The sequence below is a fragment of the Palaemon carinicauda genome, chromosome 27 (genome assembly GCF_036898095.1).
Source record: "Palaemon carinicauda isolate YSFRI2023 chromosome 27, ASM3689809v2, whole genome shotgun sequence".
Classification (NCBI taxonomy): Eukaryota; Metazoa; Arthropoda; class Malacostraca; order Decapoda; family Palaemonidae; genus Palaemon; species Palaemon carinicauda.
The window spans coordinates 70257504-70279951 of NC_090751.1; the positions used below are offsets into that span (position 1 = coordinate 70257504).

General features: G+C 42.7%; 1 protein-coding gene across 1 annotated transcript in view; it reads right to left on the bottom strand.

Annotated features, from left to right (window-relative positions):
- faf (ubiquitin carboxyl-terminal hydrolase-like faf) overlaps positions 1 to 22448 on the bottom strand; it is a 346068-nt gene that overhangs the window by 175055 nt on the left and 148565 nt on the right. Inside the window, exons 20-21 of the mRNA XM_068351160.1 lie at positions 18690 to 18812; positions 18398 to 18535 (exon numbers count right to left, since the gene is read on the bottom strand). Coding sequence (XP_068207261.1) covers positions 18398 to 18535; positions 18690 to 18812 — 261 coding nt within the window. The remainder of the gene's footprint in view (positions 1 to 18397; positions 18536 to 18689; positions 18813 to 22448) is intronic.

Consider the following 22448-nt stretch of genomic DNA (forward strand, 5'->3'; position numbering starts at 1 on the left):
GTTTGCAATTTGGTTTCGTAAAGGTCTTGGAGCATGTGATGCCCTTCTTACAATCTCCAATGCTGTACAGAAATCCCTGTATATTGGTCGGGAAGTTCGTATGATTGGCCTTGATTTTAGTGCTGCAATTGACCGTGTTAATCACGAGGCCCTTGTTTTCAAACTCAAACAGTTGGTAGTGGGTGGGTCGTTTCTTAGCATTATTATTGATTTTTTAAGTAATAGATATCAAAGAGTTGTTGTTGATGGGCACCATAGTGAGTATAGGAATGTGATATCCTGTGTTCCACAGGGTAGTGTTCTTGCCCCATTACTTTTCATACTATATACACATGACATGTGGTTTGGCCTAGAAAACAAGCTTGTTGCATATGCAGATGCTGCTACTCTCTTTACATCAATTCCATCCCCTGAATGTAGATCTGGGGTGGGTGAATCCCTTAATAGAGATTTAGCTAAAATAAGTGCATGGTGCAAATTATGGGGTATGAAGTTGAATCCTAACAAAACCCAAAGTATGATTGTAAGTAGGTCAAGGACGGTGGCTACTCAACATCCGGATCTCAGTATTGATAATGTTTCTTTAAATTTGTATGACTTTTAAAATTTTAGGTTTGATTCTCGACAGCAAATTTACTTTTGAGAAACACATTAGGTCTCTGTCATCTTCAACTGCACAAAATATTGGCTTATTGAGAAAGTATTTTAAGATTTTCGGTGATCAATCTATTCTGAAGAAGTGTTTTAATTCTTTCATTCTACCTTGTTTTGAGTATTGTTCTCCTGTCTGGTGTTCAGCTGCTGATTCTCATCTTAATCTGTTGGACAGAACCTTACGGATTATTAAATTTCTTATTCCTGATTTAGATATTAATCTTTGGCACCGTCATTCAATCAGTTCATTATGCATGTTGCATAAGATTTTTCATAACTCTGACCATCCTTTACATTCATATCTCCTGGACAATTCTATCCTGTTCGTAATACTAGGCAGGCAGTTAATTCTAATAGCCAGGCCTTCTCCATCATGAGGCTCAATGCTACACAGTATTCTAGAAGTTTTATTCCAACTGTTACCAAGTTGTGGAATAATCTTCCTAATCGGGTAGTTGAATCAGTAGAACTTCAAAAGTTCAAAGTTGGAGCAAATGATTTTATGTTGACCAGGCTGACATGAGGGTTTTTATAATTTATATAAGATATATCTTTTTTTGACGTTAATAGTTTATATAGGACATATCTGTTTTGGCATTGTTACTCTTTTTAGAATGATTTATTGTTAATTTATTCCTTTTCATACAATATACACATGACATGTGGTTTGGCCTAGAAAACAAGCTTGTTGCATATGCAGATGATGCTTCTCTCTTTGCATCAATTCCATCCCCTGAATGTAGATCTGGGGTTGGTGAAACCCTTAATAGAAATTTAGCTAAAATTAGTGCATGGTGCAAATTATGGGGTATGAAGTTGAATCCTAACAAAACTCAAAGTAAGATTGTAAGTAGGTCAAGGACGGTGGCTCCTCAACATCCGGATCTCAGCATTGATAATGTTTCTTTCAATTTGTATGATTTACTTTTGAGAAACACGTTTGGTCTGTGTCTTCTTCAATTGCGCAAAAAATTGGCTTAATGAGAAAGTCTTTTAAGATTTTCTGTAATCAATCTATTTTGAAGAAGTGTTTTAATTCTTTCATTCTACCTTGTTTTGAGTATTGTTCTCCTGTCTGGTCTTCAGCTGCTGATTCTCATCTTAAATTGTTGGACAGAAACTTACGGTCTATTGAATTTCTTATTCCTGATTTAGATATTAATCTTTGGCACCGTCGTTTATAGTTCATTATGCATGTTGCATAAGATTTTTCATATCTCTGACCATCCTTTACATTTAGATCTCCCTGGACAATTCTATCCTGTTCGTAATACTAGGCGTGCAGTTAATTCTAATAGCCAGGCCTTCTCCATCATGAGGCTCAATATTACACAGTATTCTTGAAGTTTTATTCCAGCTGTTACCAAGTTGTGGAATGATCTTCCTAATCGGGTAGTTGAATCAGTAGAACTTCAAAAGTTCAAAGTTGGAGCAAATGACTTTATGTTGACCAGGCTGACATGAGTCTTTTTATAGTTTATATATGACATATCTGTTTTTGATGTTGTTAATAGTTTATATAGGACATGTCTGTTTTGATGATGTTACTGTTTTTAGAATGATATATTTTAAATTTATTCTCATAATTTATTTATTTCCTTATTTCCCTTCCTCACGGGGCTATTTTTCTTTGTTGGAGCCCTTGGGCTTATAGCATCTATATATAAGTAATTTGTATTTTTCCTAACATACTTACCGAGAACTACTTTCTTAGGAGGTACCTGGAATCTCCTCTCAACCGACCAGAGTTTTGTGTAGTTTACCCTACTTCCGTTTTCTGTGAGGACTACCCCAGGCGGAAGGATACGTGCCCTGAGGCTAGTCCCGAGCCAGGTCGCGTGTTAGGTTGGGTCTCGACCTCAGTAAGTTCCTGGATGTAAAAAATATCTAAGGGTCAGTAAGGCACTCGGGGAAGGAAGGGAGGGCCATTACCCGAAAGTAGTTCTCGGTAAGTATGTTAGGAAAAATACACATTACTTAAAAATTTGTGATTTGTTCCAACACGGAGACTTACCTCGAACTACTTTCTTAGGAGACTTACACTTTAGGAGGTGGGAGTGTCTTCCTGAACTCTAGACCCAACTAATCCGGGCGACAAGGAACCTAGGTTCTAAGATATCCGGAAAACGAAACGTAGGGAAAAACTACACAAAGAGCTCAAGTTAGTGTCTAAGTACTCACCCTTAAAAAATTCCACGATGCCGAGTCCTGTGGCGAAATTGTGAAATCATGTCTTGTGCAGGTTCTATCTGGGTCTATCTCTGAGTGTCGGGAAAGGAAAAGGGACAAGGGTGAAAGGAAACGAACCTGTGTCTCTTGGTTTTGCTACCTATGATTGTACCTGGGGCTTCACTGTTAAATCGCTTGGAGCGCGGAGATGACTGGCCCAATAGAGAACCCGTCTAGAGATTTCCTTGAGCAATCCTTGAGGTAATGAGTTGTGAAGGTCGACTGGTTCGACCAGGTGCCAGCTCTAAGGATCTGGGCCACCGCCATGTTCTTCTCAAAAGCCAGAGAGGTACTTAGACCCCTAATGTCATGGGGCCTGGGATTACTTGTCAGGGGAAGGCCCGCTTTGCTATAGGCCCTGACAATCACCTGTCTTAGCCAATAGAAGATGGTATACTTAGATACCTGCTTTTTCGCTGTACCCATGGAGACAAAAAGATTTTTGATACCAGGGCGGAGATTAGCCGTCCTCTCAAGGTATTTCCTCACGGCTCTGACGGGGCACAACTTTAAATCATCTGGATTCCCTGTCCGAAGAATCGCAGGCATTAAGAAGCCTTCGAACTTAGGATCCCAGACTGCTGGATTCTGTGTTTTTGCTACAAAAGAAGGGACGAACTTGAAGGAGACCTCACGCCACCCCTTCGTATGAGAGACTTCGTAGGACAACCCATGGATTTCTCCTACTCTCTTATCTGAGGCCAAGGCCAACAAGAAGACCGTCTTGAGAGTGAGATCCCTGTCCACTATGTCCTTCAAGGGTTCGAACGGTGGCTCACTTAGCATTTTCAGTACTCTTGCCACGTCCCACTGCGGCACCCTGGAGGCTTGCGGAGGGAATGCTTGTTCGAAGCTCCTGATGAGCATAGAGATATGCCTAGAGGAGCCCAGATCAATGCCCTTCAGAAGGAAAACTTGGCCCAAGGCTGCACGGACTCCCTTGATGGCTAGTATTGACATGCCCAACCCGTCTCTGAGGTGTATGAGGAAATCTGCAATATCCGGAACCGAGGCTTTTAGAGGCTTGATGTTCCTTGAGGAACACCATTTCGTGAAAGTGGCCCATTTTGCCTGGTAGACCGCTGCCGAAGACCGCCTCAGATAGCGCGACATCTTCTCAGCCGTTCCTGCCGAATATCCTTCCTTCCTCAGGACACGCTCGATAGTCTCCAAACGTGAAGGCGAAGAGACCGAGGATTGTCATGGAACCTTTGGAAGTGTGGCTGCCGCAGAAGGTCTGGTCTGTCGGGCAGAGGCCATGGGGGAAGACACGCTAGGTCTCTTAGATCTGCGAACCTCTCCGGCCACCAGGGCACTACCAAAGTCATCTTTAAGTTGTGAGCTGTCCTTACTCTGTTGAGCACTTGCCTGATCAATGCAAAGGGAGGAAAAGCGTACACGTCGAGATTGTCCCATTTGTGTTGAAAGGCGTCCTCCAATGCCGCCTTTGGGTCTGGGACAGGAGAACAAAATACGGGGAGTTGTGCGTTCAGCCTGGTTGCAAAGAGATCCATCACCGGCGAACCCCATTTCCGAATGATGAGCCTGGCTACTTCTGGGTGAAGAGACCACTCGGTACCCACTACTTGGCCCATCCTGCTGAGCCCGTCGGCTAGGACATTTCTTTTGCCTGGAATGAACCTTGCTGAAATCACAATTTGTTCTGACTCGGCACAATCCAGGATCTCCAATGCGAGATCGCAGAACTCCTTCGACTTGAGACCTCCGTGTTTCTTCATGTACGCTACAACAGTGGCGTTGTCGTACATCAACGCCACTGTGTTTTCCCTTAGAAGATCTACGAACTGTAGGCACGCTTCTCGGACTGCCTTCATCTCTAGGACGTTGATGTGCTGTACTTTCTCTTCTTCCGTCCAAGAGCCTCTCGCTGACTTGCCGAGGAGGTGTGCCCCCCACCCATCCTTGGAGGCGTCTGTGAAGAGAAGCATCTCGGGGGGCTCGGTTGCGAAGGGCATCCCCTTGAGGGTATTCGCTCGATCCTGCCACCACTCCAGGGATTGTTTTGCCTCCGGAAGAACGGGAATTAACTTGTAGGGGGAGTCTAACTGATTCCAGAGCCCCTTCAGGTTCCATTGGATGCTCCCGAGTCTGAGCCTCCCTTGGGGGACCAGTTACTCTAATGATACTAGGTGACCTATCAACCTCTGCCAGTCCTTGGCTCTCCTGGGCTGCTCCGAAAGGAAGGGCCGGAGGATCTGGTCCAGGTTGTTCAACCTCTCCCCCGACGGAAAGGCTCTCACTAGGCGGGAGTCCAGTACTATCCCCAAGTAAGTCATCCTGGTAGAGGGAGACAGATGCGACTTCTCCAGGTTGATAGTGATACCCAGAACTTTGCAGAATTGTATTAGTTTCACGCCTTGATACTTCAAAACTACCTCTGAGGAAGAAAGAAGCAACTAGTCGTCCAGGTAGTGAATGAGGCAAATACCCCGCTCGTGAGCCCACACGGAGACTGTCGTGAAGATCCTCATGAATACCTGGGGCGCTGTTGACAATCCGAAGCAGAGGGTCTTGAACTGCAGGATCTGGGTACCCCACTTCACCCGGAGAAACTTCCTGCTTGAGGGGTGGATAGGGATTTGAAAATACGCGTCCTTGAGTTCTATGGACATCATGAAGTCCCCTTAACTCAGAGACTGCAGGACCGACTTTGGGGTGTCCATCTTGAAGTCGGTCTTGCACACAAACTTCTTGAGGGCTGACAGATCTATCACCGGTCTCCAACCCCCCGTCGCTTTCTCCACCAGAAAGAGTCGACTGTAGTAGCCTGGGCCCGGATGTAGGACCGTTTCCATCGCACCTTTTTCCAACATCGCGGATACTTCCTCCTGTAAGGCTGCCCTCTTCAAAGGGTCCTTGGGTGCTAGCCACTCCGCCCGGCTGGCTGGAGTCAGAGGAGGCGGTTCTGCCAGGAATGGTAGCCTGTAACCCTCCTTCAACACCGTTACTGTCCAGGGTTCCGCACTGTGGACTTTCCATGCTTGCCAAAAATGTCTGAGGCATCCCCCAACCTGAGGCTTGGGTAGGAGTAGGGGGCCTCTCACCCTATCTCCTTCTGGAGGAACGACCTGAACGCCCTCTCCTGGAAGCTGAGTAGGACATTCTAAACGAGGCAGGTGTTGTCGGAGCTCCTCTACCGGGTTGCTGCGGTGGTTGAGCCCAAGAGGTAGATGGGGCATTTCTCCTCGTCTGGCTAGGAGAGAATCGAGAAGTAGAGGGTCCATCTGACGTTGGTCTTCTGTAAGCGGGTCTCCTCATGGTGTGAGGTCTGGGCCCACTCGCTTCCTTCCTCTTCATGACTTTCTCCATGATTTCCTCCATTTGTTTCAAAGGAAAAAGCGAGTCACCCCACACGGGCAGGCTCCTCAAAGCCCTCGCTCCTCTGTCAGGGATTTTCCGGGATAGCTTGGTCAGGACCGTATCCCTCCTCCTAAGGATCCAGTTGGCCGATAGGGCAAGAGATTGGAATGTCAAGAACTTCAGTGTCCTTCCCCCGGAGATGATGAGTTCTTTCAGGAGGGCTTGATTTGCTGGGTCTGTGAAGTCGTAGGTGGCCTGGATACCCATCAGGGTTGATGCCCACCAGTCCAAACAGGAGGCGACATTGACCAGGTCTTTAGACATCTCCATCATCGTCGCCTCTGACTGAGAGAAACAAATCGGGGCTGACGAGGCTCTGTCCTCCGGGGCACCCTGACCTAACACTTCAAGGGAGGCCTCCATCTTGCAGGCTCCCGGTCGCTGCCCCTCCGGCACATAAAATTTGCTCTGGGACCTTAGACCCTGGAGTAATTTTGAGGCACTCTGGGATTTGGGGGCTTCGGCATTGCCCGCCACAACCTTGTCCACGTGCGTACGTCCCAGAACCACGTCCCTGACCACAGGTAGCGCTAAGGAGGGTTTCTGCTGTACGGGGGCCTCCATTAGACGATTGAGGCTGGAACACCAGGCATCTTCGTCGGCGGGAACAGGCTCCTCAATCCTGTGATGCCTCCGTATGAGGCCTATAACCCTCCGATAGGCTGAATCCTCGGTTGGAGAACCCTCCACATCGCCGACCGCGCCCTCCGTCTGAAGCTGAGGCGCTGTCCCGATGGGCACCTCCGTCTGTCGCTGAGGTTCTGACTCGATGGGCACCTCCGTGTGGCGGTAAGGGGCTGTGCCGACGGGCACCTCCGCACTAGGTCTCGGTCCTGGGACAGGCACCGCCGTGTCGGCGAGGGCTTCCATCCTTAACATGTCCTTCGACAAAAGAGGGTGAGGCTTCCGTGGGCTTGCCCGACGGAGGAAGCCGTCCCTGCGTATCCACAGGTCGAGTCAATTTTGTTGACTCGACGAGGCTGCCCGTCCGAAAAAAGTGACTCCCTCCGGTGGGCGGGTTGAGTCGGTTGTTTCGCGGCCTTACGCCTGTTTGAAGAGGTCCTTTCGTTCTGGTCCTTCCGAGGGTCAAACCTGTGGCTGGCAGAGGGCCTCCTTGGAGAACCGTCTCTGGACTGCCAACTCGCAGAGCTTGGGATCGCAGCGAAGTCCGCGAGCTTCCTGCAGGGGACGAGGACCCATTCTTCTTTGGGAGACCTACTCCTCCCGTATTTCTTCCTCGGGGACCTTGAACGCCTTCTACCATATCTCGACCTCGAACGCGACCTCAAACGGGAAAGTTTGCTCCTGGATCTATCCCTCCTCCGGCGGCGCCTCCTCCCCGATTCTCCCTCCGAAGAGAACGATGAACCTGCCGCTGAAGACTCCGACGACTCTGCATAACACGACCGAGGGGCAGGCGCATGGGGAATGGAGGTCTTCGTGATTTGCTGGGTTCCGGAGGTCGAAGGTTGTAAAAACATGTCAGGAACTGCCGAAAGAGGAGCTGGGGGAGAGTTCGGTCGCACCACGTTGGGGAACCAGGAACCAAAGCCTTCTTCCATCCTCAACGGGGACCTACCTGGAGTCTTCGGGGGTCCCCATCCTATGGATCCACTACCGGCGAGTCCATCTTATCTTGGGTGCCATCAGCTGCAGAGGTACCTGAAACATGGGCCCATGAAGCAGGCGAAGAGACAGGGACATTTTTACCCCACATGGGGTCATCACAAGGGCAGTCTCTCAAAGACCCCCACTAAAAGTACATTCAGGACCCCCACTTGCCTGCGAAGAGTCAGCAACCCCAACATCTCGAAGACTAGACTCCTGGGGAAGAGCAATGGGCTTCTTCCTCGCAACGGACTTACCTCGTCCCCTACTCTGGGAAGGGAAGAAGGAACAGAAACATCGTCAGACTTCCCTCATGGCGACGTCAAGGGCGAAGAGGTGCTCACCTTCCTGGGGGATCGCTTAGCGGACTTCTTCTTTTTCATACTAAAACGAACCCACTGGATCTCACTCCACGACACACACTCCGGGGACGTGTCCGATGGCGAACACACTCTACCCCTACACGAAGAGCAAAGGGAATGAGGGTCAACCTCCGGCTTGGACAAAAACGCTCCACACGACTTCCCAGCTCTAGGCCCAGGACTACGGCGGGCCTGCTCCATAATGCACAACACAACACCATAAGACACAGGACCGCAGGGAAAAGATAAGGAATACACTTGGGAAAGCACAAGGGAATCAAGCGAACACACAAGAACACAAGGGAAAGTACAGGGATACCACGCGGGAGACAAGTTGGACACACGAGTCGGGGTCACAAAGGGTCGCACTGTGAATGGAGAGCGTCGGGATGGTATCACGACGGGACCAGAGAACTTACTGAGGTCGAGACCAAACGTAACACGCGACCTGGCTCGGGACTAGCCTCAGAGCACGTATCCTTCCGCCTGGGGTAGTCCTCACAGAAAACGGAAGTAGGGTAAACTACACAAAACTCTGGTCGGTTGAGAGGAGATTCCAGGTACCTCCTAAGAAAGTAGTTCGAGGTAAGTCTCCGTGTTGGAACATTATATATATATATATATATATATATATATATATATATATATATATATATACAGTGAACCCTCGTTTATCGCGGTAGATAGGTTCCAGACGCGGCCGCGATAGGTGAAAATCCGCGAAGTAGTAACACCATATTTACCTATTTATTTAACATGTATATTCAGACTTTTAAAACCTTCCCTTGTACGTAGTACTGTTAACAAACTACCCTTTAATGTACAGAACACTTAATGCATGTAATACAGTACCCTAAACTAAAACAGGCACAAATATTAAAGGCGACTTTATATCATGCGTTTCCTAAACACGCCAAAAAGCACGATAAAAAATGGCAACCAATGTTTTGTTTACGTTTATCTCTGATCCTAATGAAGAAACAAACGCATTTACACATCTGTTTATAGGTTAGTTTTTGCATCAATTATATTGATTATTCAGTACAGTATGTTGATTTGGTTATTACTAATGTTTTACTTAATTTTTCCTAGGACTTCCAAATGAAATTTTTTTCTTTATGACGCCGCCTGAAACGACGGCGTCATAAAGTACGCTCAGTAAACAAACTAAGGAATTTAACCCGCATGATGAAAGTGATAAATAATGATATTACAGTAAAAGCTTTTATAAAATATGTTATTACAAATATTATTTACCGTATCTATATAAAATCATACATACGTAGCAAAGCAGGAAAACAATCTACGAGAGAGAGAGAGAGAGAGAGAGAGAGAGAGAGAGAGAGAGAGAGAGAGAGAGAGAGAGAGAGAGAGAGAGAGAGAGAGAGAGAGAGATTGTTTTACATACGTAAATGTAAATTTTAAACAAAACAAAAATAGCCCCATTTCATATAAAATAGATTACAAATATTTTACTTTATCATATTACAGTAGTCTGTATAATACTGTAAAGTTCAGTACAGTATGTTGTTGTTAAAGTCGTGGCGATGAAATTCTCACGAAACAAAAACACGCCATTTGATTACAACAGCTGATTCTCTCTCTCTCTCTCTCTCTCTCTCTCTCTCTCTCTCTCTCTCTCTCTCTCTCTCTCTCTCTCTCTCTCTCTCTCTCTCTCTCTCTCTCTCTCTCTCTCTTCGTGTTATACAATACTTACATTTAGATGAAGAAACTAAAATTAGTTTTCTTAGTGTCAATTAAATACGAAATGAAATAATTAGGCCGAGTCTACATCCATTTCAATCATAGCCAAAAATAGGGCATCCGATTTCATCAGCAAACCACTATTTTTTGGGAAATATCATTTTATTCTAGAAAATTGCCACTCTTTAAATAGTTAATTGCACATTAAGAAAGCGTGTACTTTTGTTTTTAAATTTCGGGTGTGTTTTAAAAATCGAGTATTGTTGACTTTTTTTTTTTTTTACTTTTGGCTGTGATTAGATCAGCTGTCATCTAGCTGCCGCTCTTGAGTGTGTACGAATACACTAACAAAGTATCATTTATACCATTTCTTAACTTATTCAAACCGTCTACAGTATACAGTTGATATTACATAAGCACCAATGTGTTATAACCTATCAAATTTTTTTGTTTATTACATTTAAACCCCCCCCTCTCTCTCTCTCTCTCTACCTCCTCTCTCTCTCTCTCTCTCTCTCTCTCTCTCTCTCTCTCTCTGTGGGCTACTTGTCACTACCTCCCATTCCTTACCTCTCTCTATCTCTCTAACAAATGATATCTTTGTTGCTCCTCAAAGTTTCATTTATATTGAAAATCAATCATGATTCAATTTTCCTTACTTTCTCCAATCTCGCACCATCGGTCACATCGCGGTATTTTCGATATTTCCGGAAAATCCGCAATATATGTATAGACATGGGTTATGAAAAAAATTGGCGAAGTGGTGAATCCGCGATGGTCGAACCGCGAAGTAGCGAGGGTTCACTGTATATATATATATATATATATATATATATATATATATTTATATATATATATATATATATATTATATTGTATTATATACATACATACATATACCAAGGCACTTCCCCCAATTTTGGGGGGTAGCCGACATCAACAAATGAAACAAAACAAAAAATGGGACGTCTACTCTCTACGTTCCTCCAGCCTAACAAGGGACTCAACCGAGTTCAGGTGGTAAGGCTAGGGTGCCACAGCCCCCCCTCCCACATTATCCACCACAGATGAAGCTTCATAATGCTGAATCCCCTATTGCTGCTACCTCCGCGGTCATCTAAGGCATCGGAGGAAGCAGCAGGGCCTACCGGAACTGCGTCACAATCGCTCGCCATTCATTCCTATTTCTAGCACGCTCTCTTGCCTCTCTCACATCTATCCTCTTAACATCCAGAGCTTTCTTCACTCCATCCATCCACCCAAACCTTGGCCTTCCTCTAGTACTTCTCCCATCAACTCTTGCATTCACCACCTTCTTTAGCAGACAGCCATTTTCCATTCTCTCAACATGGCCAAACCACCTCAACACATTCATATCCACTCTAGCTGCTAACTCATTTCTTACACCCGTTCTCACTCTCACCACTTCGTTCCTAACCCTATCTACTCGAGATACACCAGCCATACTCCTTAAACACTTCATCTCAAACACATTCAATTTCTGTCTCTCCGTCACTTTCATTCCCCACAACTCCGATCCATACATCACAGTTGGTACAATCACTTTCTCATACAGAACTCTCTTTACATTCATGCCCAACCCTCTATTTTTTACTACTCCCTTAACTGCCCCCAACACTTTGCAACATTCATTCACTCTCTGACGTACATCTGCTTCCACTCCACCATTTGCTGCAACAACAGACCCCAAGTAGTTAAACTGATCCACTTCCTCAAGTAACTCTCCATTCAACATGACATTCAACCTTCCACCACCTTCCCTTCTCGTACATCTCATAACCTTACTCTTACCCACATTAACTCTCAACTTCCTTCTCTCACACACACTTCCAAATTCTGTCACTAATCGGCCAAGCTTCTCTTCTGTGTCTGCAACCAGTACAGTATCATCCGCAAATAACAACTGATTTACCTCCCATTCATGGTCATTCTCGTCTACCAGTTTTAATCCTCGTCCAAGCACTCAAGCATTCACCTCTCTCACCACTCCATCAACAAACAAGTTAAACAACCACGGTGCCAACACACCCCTGTCTAACCCCCCCCCCTCTCACCGGAAACCAATCACTCACTTCATTTCCTTTCCTAACACATGCTTTACTACCTTTGTAGAAACTTTTCACTGCTTGCAACAACTTTCCACCAACTCCATATAACCTTATCACATTCCACATTGCTTCCCTATCAACTCTATCATACGCTTTCTCCAGATCCATAAACGCAACATACACCTTACCTTTTGCTAAATATTTCTCGCATATCTGCCTTACTGTAAAAATCTGATTCATACAACCCCTACCTCTTCTAAAACCACCCTGTATTTCTATGATTGCATTCTCTGTTTTATCCTTGATCCTATTAATCATTACTCTACCATACACTTTTCCAACTACGCTTAACAAACTAATACCTCTTGAATTACAACACTCATGCACATCTCCCTTACCCTTATATAGTGGTACAATACACGCACAAATCCAATCGACTGGTACCATTGACAACACAAAACACATATTAAACAATCTCACCAACCATTCAAGTACAGTCACACCCCCTTCCTTCAACATCTGAGCTCTCACACCATCCATACCAGACGCTTTTCCTACTCTTTGTTTCATCTAGTGCTCTCCTCACTTCATCTACTGTAATCTCTCTCTCATTCTCATCTCTCATCACTGGCACTTCAACACCTGCAACAGCAATTATATCTGCCTCCCCATCATCCTCAACATTCAGTAAACTTTCAAAATATTCCGCCCATCTTTTCCTTGCCTCCTCTCCTTTTAACAACCTCCCATTTCCATCTTTCACTGTCTCTTCAATTCTTGAGCCAGCCTTCCTTACTCTCTTCACTTCTTTCCAAAACTTCTTATTATTCTCTTCATATGAATGACCCAATCCCTGACCCCACCTCAGGTCAGCTGTCCTCTTTGCCTCACGTACCTTGCGCTTTACTTCCACATTTTTCTCTTTATATTTTTCATACTTCTCTACACTATTACTCTGCAGCCATTCATCCAATGCCCTCTTTTTCTCTTCCACTTTTACCTTCACTCCTTCATTCCATCATTCACTGCCCTTCCTCATGCTGCCTCCAACAAACTTCTCGCCACACACATCACTTGCAATCCCAACAAAATTTTCTTCTACTAACTTCCACTCCTCCTCTAAATTGCCAGTTTCTCTTACTTTCACTTTGTCATATGTCATTTTCAACCTTTCCTGATATTTACTTTTTACCCCCAGATTTATTAGCTCTTCAACCCTCACTAGCTCCCTTTTACATTCACCTACTCTATTCCCCCACTCTTTTGCTACAACTAATTTTCCTTCCACCAAAAAATGATCAGACATACCATTAGTCATACCCCTAAACACGTGCACGTCTTTCAATCTTCCAAACATTCTTTTAGTTATCAACACATAATCCATTAATGCCCTTTCTACTACTCTTCCATTTGCCACTCTTACCCATGTATACTTATTTTTATCTTTCTTTTTGAAAAAGCTATTACTTAGCACCATCTCTTGCTCAACACACATATCCACCAGTCTCTCACCACTCTCATTTTCACCTGGTACGCCATACTTCCCAATGACACCTTCTACCTCTCCAGCGCCCACTCTAACATTTAAATCACCCATGACAACTACATAATTCCTTCTACCCAGTCCTTCTACACACCTAGTTAATTCATTCCAGAACTCATTCCGCTCTTCTTCACTTTTCTCACAACCTGGCCCATACGCACTGACAAACGCCCAACATTCCCTTGCCAACCTAACCCTTACCCACATTAACCTAGATGATATCTCCTTCCATTCCACTACTTTACCTGTCATCCATTCACTCGGCAACAAAGCCACACCTTCTCTCGCTCTTCCCCTTTCAATCCCAGACACTCTACCAGACATTTCACCAAATATCACTTCACCCTTTCCTTTTATCTTCATCTCACACAAGGACAATACATCCATCCTTCTATTCCTAAACATACTTCCAATTTCACATCTTTTAGTCTCTATCGTACTACATCCACGCACATTCAAACACCCCAAAATTATTTATATATATATATATATATATATATATATATATATATATATATATATATATATATATATATATATATATATATATATATATATATATCCTTCTCATTTACTAAATAAAACCAGTTTCAGCAGGCACACATCCCCCTGCTACATTCAATGCATATCTTCCTCTCCCAGAGATTGAGTAGAGTACCAAAGATTTGGTTCTGCAGTTGTTAAAAAAAATAATTTTCAATACCTCCTTTATTAGTGAATAGTATAATTTCACATAAATCATGCAAATAGTGATAGAAGCAATAATTCTACATTTGTTCTCCAAATTATGCTAAAAAAAATCTGGTTGATTGGCCCAAATGAAAATCCTATATGGCTGCCAAAATTAGCAGTTTGAAGTTAAAAGTTTTCCTTAGAATTATGTTGCATTTGTCAGAGTTGCATGATCTAGACATGGATTCATATCTTATCAAGCCTACAGGTATTACGATCTCCCTTCACCACTTTTCATTAAATAATTGTGGGTTGCATGTGTATGGCCAATATGCAGTCTAGTTAAAATTATATCATCTCTCCAACTTGAAGAATTACAAGATGACCATTTATCCACTTTAAGGGTGGATTTGCTTCAATTTTGTCTTGGTAGTTAGTTCAGATCATCAAGCCTGCCACTTATTGTTATAGTGAAAATGTATCTTGCTTTTAAGGTCTTTGTAAGGAATACTTATGGGGGAATAGATTAAGTAGCCCTGAAGCTTCCCTAGCTGCTTTATCTTCTCGTTCATTTCCACCATCCACCCCAACGTGGGCCAGGACCCAACATAAGTGAACACTTGACATGCTTCCTAGACTGCAGAAGTACTCACCAGTCCTGCACCTCTTGTACTAGAATATGGCCTGGCATAATTTAATTGCGAGTAAAACGCTATTAAATCTGTATAAATTGTATACGGGTAGTTCTCAACTTACGACCTATGCAACTCATAACAGTTCGACATTACGTTTTTTAACGGGGTGACATCTGTATTAGTAGTATTGAGCCTCAAGCAGATATCTATTTCTTTCTGTGCTATAAGTGTGGCATTAAGTCAACAAATGCCTCACTGTCAAGGGTATCAAACAGTCGTTGCAATATGGTTGGTGTTGGCCAGCCAGCGAAAACTCATGTGTCATCAGAGTGTAAATGCGGAGATGACAAAGAGTAGTCTCCCATTTTCGGGGCATCCCATTACATCTCCAAGGGGATATAACAATCGCAATTTCTCTCATCTTATTTTCGGTTAAACTATCCCAATGCTGTTGCCAGTTGTTATAAACAAAATGATTAATTGCTGGTAAAAAATCATTACAAAAAATGGGATACCTCCTTGGTAGCAACTCGGCTGCAACACTCTTTGCCAGTGAATCTGCCTTTTCATTTTCAAACACGCCTACGTGTGCCGGAACCCAGCAAAATCAAACTGTTATACCTTTCAGGCCAATGATTAAAAGCCACTCTAAAATCTTTAAAACTAAAGGGTTACTAGGATTAAAACCTTCTAAAGCTTGAAGGACCCTTCTTGAAACATTATTGATGCTAAAATTGCCCTCCTCTTTTAACACTATTTTCTCAATAGTGGTTAGTATGCCATATGATTCAGCAGTAAATATGTAAGATATTAAAGGAAGTGCACCTCTACAGTTAAAAGAACTACTTTATACTCCAAATCTAATGCCAACATTAGATTTGGAGCCATCGGTATATATAAAAGTTGATTCATTATGTTCTTCAACATGTTCCATAAAAAGACACCTAGCTTCTAATTCAGTCATGTTTTTTTTTAACGCCAATAAAATATTTACAAAAAGAAATCTCTGGTAATTTCCACGGAGGAGTTGATGATTATCTTAAATGGAAGCACTTTCCTTCTAATTATATCAAGACTGTTTAATAATTGTTTCACCCGAAATCCATGAGGTTGAGGAGATTTTGGGTGCAAAGAATTAGGGAGTCTTTGCAACCTAAACCAATACCGAATACTAGAAGACATTCTGTAATGGTCTAAAGGTAATTCTCTAGCATCAACAAGGAGACTTGGGATAGGTGAGGTTCTTAAAGCTCCAGTGGACAATCTAATATCAGCATGATGTATTAATCTAATATCTTTAATCGGTTTGGGGTGGCTGAGGAGTATATTTCGCACCCATAATTTTTAAGGAGTTTTATGGTCTGTCCCCATGATTTATGGGACAATACTTTTAAAAGATTCAGAGCCTCGAGACATCTAGTTTTTAATGCCTTCAAGTGTGGAACCCGTGTCAACCTACAATCGAAAATCAATCCTAAAAATTTAGCTTCCCCTACCTTTCATGTACTCCTCGAATACAGCAGAAAGGGACAATAGTAGTGTTGCTTGTTGAAAACTTAAACCCATTTATATCAGCCCACTGAATAATTTTATCAATTGCGAGCTGTAGTTTTCTCTCAGTCATTGCTATTTTAGCTCCAGCAAATTATATGCGCTCTTGAACCTTGATGCTTACAGAGAATTATAATAAGATCTCTCATAACAGAAGGCCGAAGAGATACAAAAGCCCCCTTCCCTGGTTTGAAAGCAAACCAGTACCTGTATGCTCAGTTGGGTTATACCTAAAAAAGTTGCTTACATCACTCCAAGAGGAGTAGGCAGAGAACTAGGAGACAAGTTTCTGTCATTAGAGTCAATGCTCACAGGCGTTGGCGCACCTGGGAGCTTCTCATCCATAACTCGGAGAGCTTCGTCATGAGCAAGCTCAACGGCTCTGATTTCCAAAACTGAAAACTGGGGTTCATCATCAATGGGAGGTCTCCAGCTTTCTCTAAGGGAAGCAGGGAGATCTACTGCCTCAGAAGTTGTACTTCACTCCAAAGGTCATCAGTCCTCTTCGGTCTGCCTTTGGAGGAGTAAACCGAAGAAGGGCTGGCGCAACAGGTTTCAGGTAGTCAGAGGTTAGGATCTCTTCAATTTTCTCAACCTTGATGACGAATCCGAGAGGGCATACTCACGTTTGAATCTCTTCTCTTCCTCTGAACACGCAGGAGCCATGCTTATATTATACCTGTCTCTTCTTAAGATTGTGCATATTCATCAATAAATGACGAATGAGTCCAAAACCTGCACACTTGGAGGCATACTACTCACAAGCACTCTGAATACTAAAGTATATACTGTAGTATGTCTTCCTTCAAGAAAGAAAACTTGTTCCTGCCGACATAATTTTCTTCAACTCTAATAGAGGAAACTGTCATAAGACGCTACTGGGGAGCAAGGGCATGCTCCGAAGAGCTGGTGCACTCAGGTGAGATAAGCCTACGTGTTGCTCACCATCACAATCCAAAATCGGAGAGTGCTCTCGTCCCAGAGGTTTATTCCCCTTTCAGGGAAATAAGTCAGCATCTTTATCAGGAAAAAGTGTCCCAGTGTTAAAAGAAAATTTGTCTTTTACTCAAGTTGATTCACAATAATACTGAAATTAGATAGTAGTGAAAAATTCAGGCCAGTAGGAGAGCGTTGAGAAAATGTCTGTGCAGCTCAACAGCCAGAATAAGATCGAAGGCTGTGTGCACTGTCAGACCCGGACCACCCGTACATACTGGGTGGAGGTTGCCAGAACCTCAATAATTCTTCACTCGCCGTTATCAGATTTTACCCGAATCTATCCCTACCAAAGGATGAAGGTTTGCATTCGCAGAGGAACAAGTAAGTTTTAGCTTGAAAAGTGTTCGAGTTTGTAACAGGTTTGTGTATATTGGGAGGGTTTGTAAAAGCTCAGTTTTATAATGATAATACACAAAATATGAAAAATTGAGAAAATAAAAAAAAAACAATATGGTAATTTCTTTATCTACTTTGAGGTTTTTCAGCTATGGGGGGGGGGGGAATCTAGAACATAACACCTCAATAGCTAAGGGATTACTGTATAATGCAAAAATGCAAGTTTCTCTTTGTTCCAGCTGGGGCTATAACTTCCTACTTTAATTTCCTTTACAATTTAATGCCTACAGTAGAAGGGAACTAGCCTAATTCAACTGTAAACTAGCCTCATATATTGTATCTACTTCATTTAATATTTGGAATAATTGAATTTTTGGGAAAGAAATTTTTAGTTTCCCGATAGCAATTCTATCCTATGAAACATAAACCATACAAAGGTGTTTTCAATTATTTAGAAGAAATTATTGCAATCAACTTTGCTTTAATGACAGAAAATATATCAAAACAATGAGAATAACTTTCTAATACACGCAATTGTATAAAAATCACAAAGAATTTATCTGTTAGGACTATTATTGCATATTACTTTAAAGGCTCCTCATAATTTTCTGATGTACAGTATATGTGATTTTTGGACAAAACTTTAAACACGTACCACTCCAGGAAGACAGTTTTCCGCTTCAACATTTGGACCTTCATAAGGGTGTTGGGGAGATCCAGTTGATGAATCTGATGAGCTATCTGGGGATGAAGGCATGTTGTTTCCCACTTGGACTAATTTAGCAGTCAAAACCTGCAGGAAAGAGAGAGAAATAAGTAAAACCTTAAGTTTTAATTTCAATTACAGTAATTCCCAATCGATTTACTATAAATTACTACAAATTTCCAAAGTAAATAAAACATATACCAAAAATCTTTCATACTAAAAATACATAGCCTTTATGTACCATTTTATCCCTGAGAGGCATATTTGCAATTATCTTTTTGTCATCCACAGGATCTATGGGATCTGTATTCAAGTAGAGTTCAACTTTTACATTGGGAGCTGTCGATTTCAACCGATGTAACACCTGTGAAAAAAATGAATTCTATTAATAATATATTTTATTTTATACTCCACAGGACATTAATAAAATATTTTTATTTTATGCTCCACAGGATGTTCACATTTCTTTATCCCTAGAAGCTGTTTAATTATCATTTACCTATAAAAAATTTTAACGATAAAAAATTTCCCACTTTCTTTACTTTCAATAGAGTAGTCTGCAGCAAAGTAATAAAACACTAGCAATTATGGTAAGAGGCTATTAGTGCCAATCTCTCTCTCTCATTTCATTTTTCAAGTAAAAAATATTCCCTATCCTCAATGATAAAATTCCATTTATTTCTATAAACCTACCCCAGATATCTATACTGATGATTCACACACACAGTGATGGAGGCAAGATGCCAATGTAGGAGAGATATGTGTACAGGATTTGAAATTACTTTCTAAAGCTATTTAAAATACAGTACTCGACTTCATCTCTAAATGATACTTTAACTATTTAAATAATCCCCATATTATATTAAAAAAATTGAATTTTGTGTAGACAGAGTGTTATAAGTTATCTGAACTCACAAATTACTAAGGGCACATCCCCAGCAGAATATATAAAGCCTAAAGCCCAGCAATCTCATTAAATAATCCAGGGATACTTCAAAATAATGTTTAGTAGAAAGAGACTTTGTACTACAAAAAGCTAAAACTAAAACTCTTCCAGAGGAAGAATTCTGCACAAATTGGGGGAAGTAGCTGCACTTCTAATATCATAGACATGACAATTAGGGACCCAACACCACAAAAACTAGGGAAGCTTCCTCTACCATTTCTAGTTTTGTCCAAATAGTACTAAACTTCTCTTACCAGACAAAGAAATCAGTTTTCTGATGAAATATTTCATCAATTTGCAGATGGGATGTGAAAAATTATGGCAAACACTTGTCTTAAAATATTTGTTTTGGCTCTGAAGGAAATCAAAAGGAAGAAAATCACCTCGTGTTCCTCCCAAGCTTTCGGTAAAATATAGTACTTGTAGTTCACTTATGCATTTAGTGGAAGGTAATATCAACAGCATAAGTGTTTTAGCTGAGAGATCGTCAAGCAAAAGATTTTACAAATGTCTATAATTCGAACCTTTTAAATAATTTGAAATCAATACTAAAAGACGTAACTACATCAGGACGTACCTACATCAGCAATAATGCCTAAAACAGACATATCTAATCCCAGATGCTTAAGTAAACACAGCCGGAATGCCAATATATGGGGGTACAGGTATACCTCACCTTACGTCGGTAATTGGCTCCAGGAGAGGCGACAACTTGAAAATGATATTTTCATGATAAAATAAATTTTTGAACATACTTACCCGCTGGTTATATAAGAATGGCTAAAGTCCCTGGATGCCCGGCAGAAATTGAAAATCTCGCAGCAATCGCAGATATGCCAGGTGTATACTAGCACCCTGGCAGTAGACAGGCCAAACTATTCCAACCAATTTAGACCTTCCATGCCCCTTGGTCTCTAGACGGGAGGAGGGTGGGATTATAACTTATATAACCAGCGGGTATGTTCAAAAATTTATTTTATTATGAAAATATCATTTTTAAACAAAAACTTAACCGCTCGTTATATAAGAATGGCTGATTGACACCCTTGGTGGTGGGTCAGACAGCAACGTAATTGGAAATTCACTTAAGAGTTAAATATAACAAAGAGGTTCATACCTGATAAGGAAGCTGACTGCAATGGTTATCTGCCTCATTCTGTCTGCTATCCTTAGGAGATCCAGCAGTCCACCCAGGGGGCTGATGATCTCTAGGAGCTGTCAAACGGTGCCATAACCTATAACTTGACAGGACCTCAACCAATACCCTTGTTCCGGGCGTTCTCAAGGAACAACATGACCACCTGACCAAAGCAAAGACTTGCGGAAGACTGTCGACCAATCTCCACATACAACCATAAAAACTATACAAGTTCCAAGAGGGAGAAAAGGGTACTAGGAATTAGGGGAGCGTAGTGGTAGATCCTTCACCTACTACTGCATTCGCCGCAACGAATGGACCCAAGGTGTAGCAGTCCTCATAAAGAGTCTGGACACGTTTCAAATAATGGGATGCGAATACAGATTTACTTCTCCAAAAAGTTGTATCCATTATGCTTTGCAGAGAACGATTTTGTTTAAAAGCCACCGAAGTAGCTAAGGCTCTAACTTCGTGCGTCTTGACCTTGAGAAGCTTAAGGTCCGCCTCACCACACTGGGTGTGAGCCTCTCTAATCAAGAGCCTTATAAAAAAGGATAAGGCGTTTTTCGACATAGGCAGTGTAGGCTTCTTAACTGCACACCAAAGAGCCTCTGAGTTGCCTCTCAAATTTCTTGTTCTGTCTAAATAGAACCTTAGTGCTCCAACAGGACAGAGCACCTTCTCTAATTCCTCGCCCATTACATCATAAGAGATTAGCAATCTCAAAAGACTTAGGCCATGGACGGGAAGGACGTTCATTCTTGGCCCGAAAATCAAGCTGCAAGGAGCATATGGCTTTCCCATCTCGGAAACCAATGTTCTTGCTCAAAGCGTGAACTTCACTGACTCTTTTAGCTGTCGCCAAACTAACCAAGAAAAGTCTTCAAGGTTAGGTCCTTAAAAGAGGCCGAGTGCAAAGGCTCGAATCTGTCACTCATGAGGAATTTAAGAACAACATCCAAATTCCAGGCAGGCCATTCTTGTTGACGCCTCTTAGAAGTTTCAAAAGACCTAAGAAGATCTTGCAGGTCTTTATTGTTGGAGATCCAAATCTGTGTCTGAAAACAGCGGCCAGCATACTTCTGTACCCCTTCATGGTCGGGGAGGAAAAGTTATACTTATCCTTAAAATCTAAGAAGAAATCGGCAATCTGTGCTATAGAGGTACTGGATGAAGAAACCGAGTTAGCTCCACACCTTCCTCTGAATACCTTCCACTTGGACTGATACACTCTGATGGTAGAAGTCCTCCTTGCTCTTGCAATAGCCTTGGCTGCCTCCTTCGAAAATCCTCTAGATCTTGCGAGTTTTTCGATAGTCTGAAGGCAGTCAAACATAGAGCTCGGAGGTTTAGATGGTTTCTTGCCAAGTGAGGTTGTTTGAGAGGATCTGCTCTTAATGGTAGGCTTCTAAGAACGTCCACCATCCATTCCAGTACCTCTGTGAACCAACTTCTTGACGGCCAGAAAGGAGCCACTAGGGTTATCCTGGTTCCCTCGTGAGACAACTTCTGTAACACCTTGTACAGGATTTTGAAAGGTAGGAACGCGTACACATCCATGTGTGACTAATCTAACAGGAACGCATCTATGTGAGTTGCCTCGAGATCCGGAACTGGCGAGCAATGTGTCTCCAGCCTTTTCGTCTTCGAGGTTGCAAACAGGTCTACGAGAGGACGACCCCACATCCGCCACAGTCTCTTGCAAACGTCTAGGTGCAATGTCCACTCTCTGGGGAGAACTTGATTCCTCCTGCTGAGTCTGTCCTCACTCGCGTTCTTGACTCCCTGAATAAATAGTGTCAATAAGGTAACTTTCCTTTCCTCCGCCCATACGAGAAGAGGTCTTGCTATCTCGTAGAGACTTCGAGTGAGTCCCGCCTTGCTTTGCTATATAAGCCAAAGCCGTGGTGCTGTCG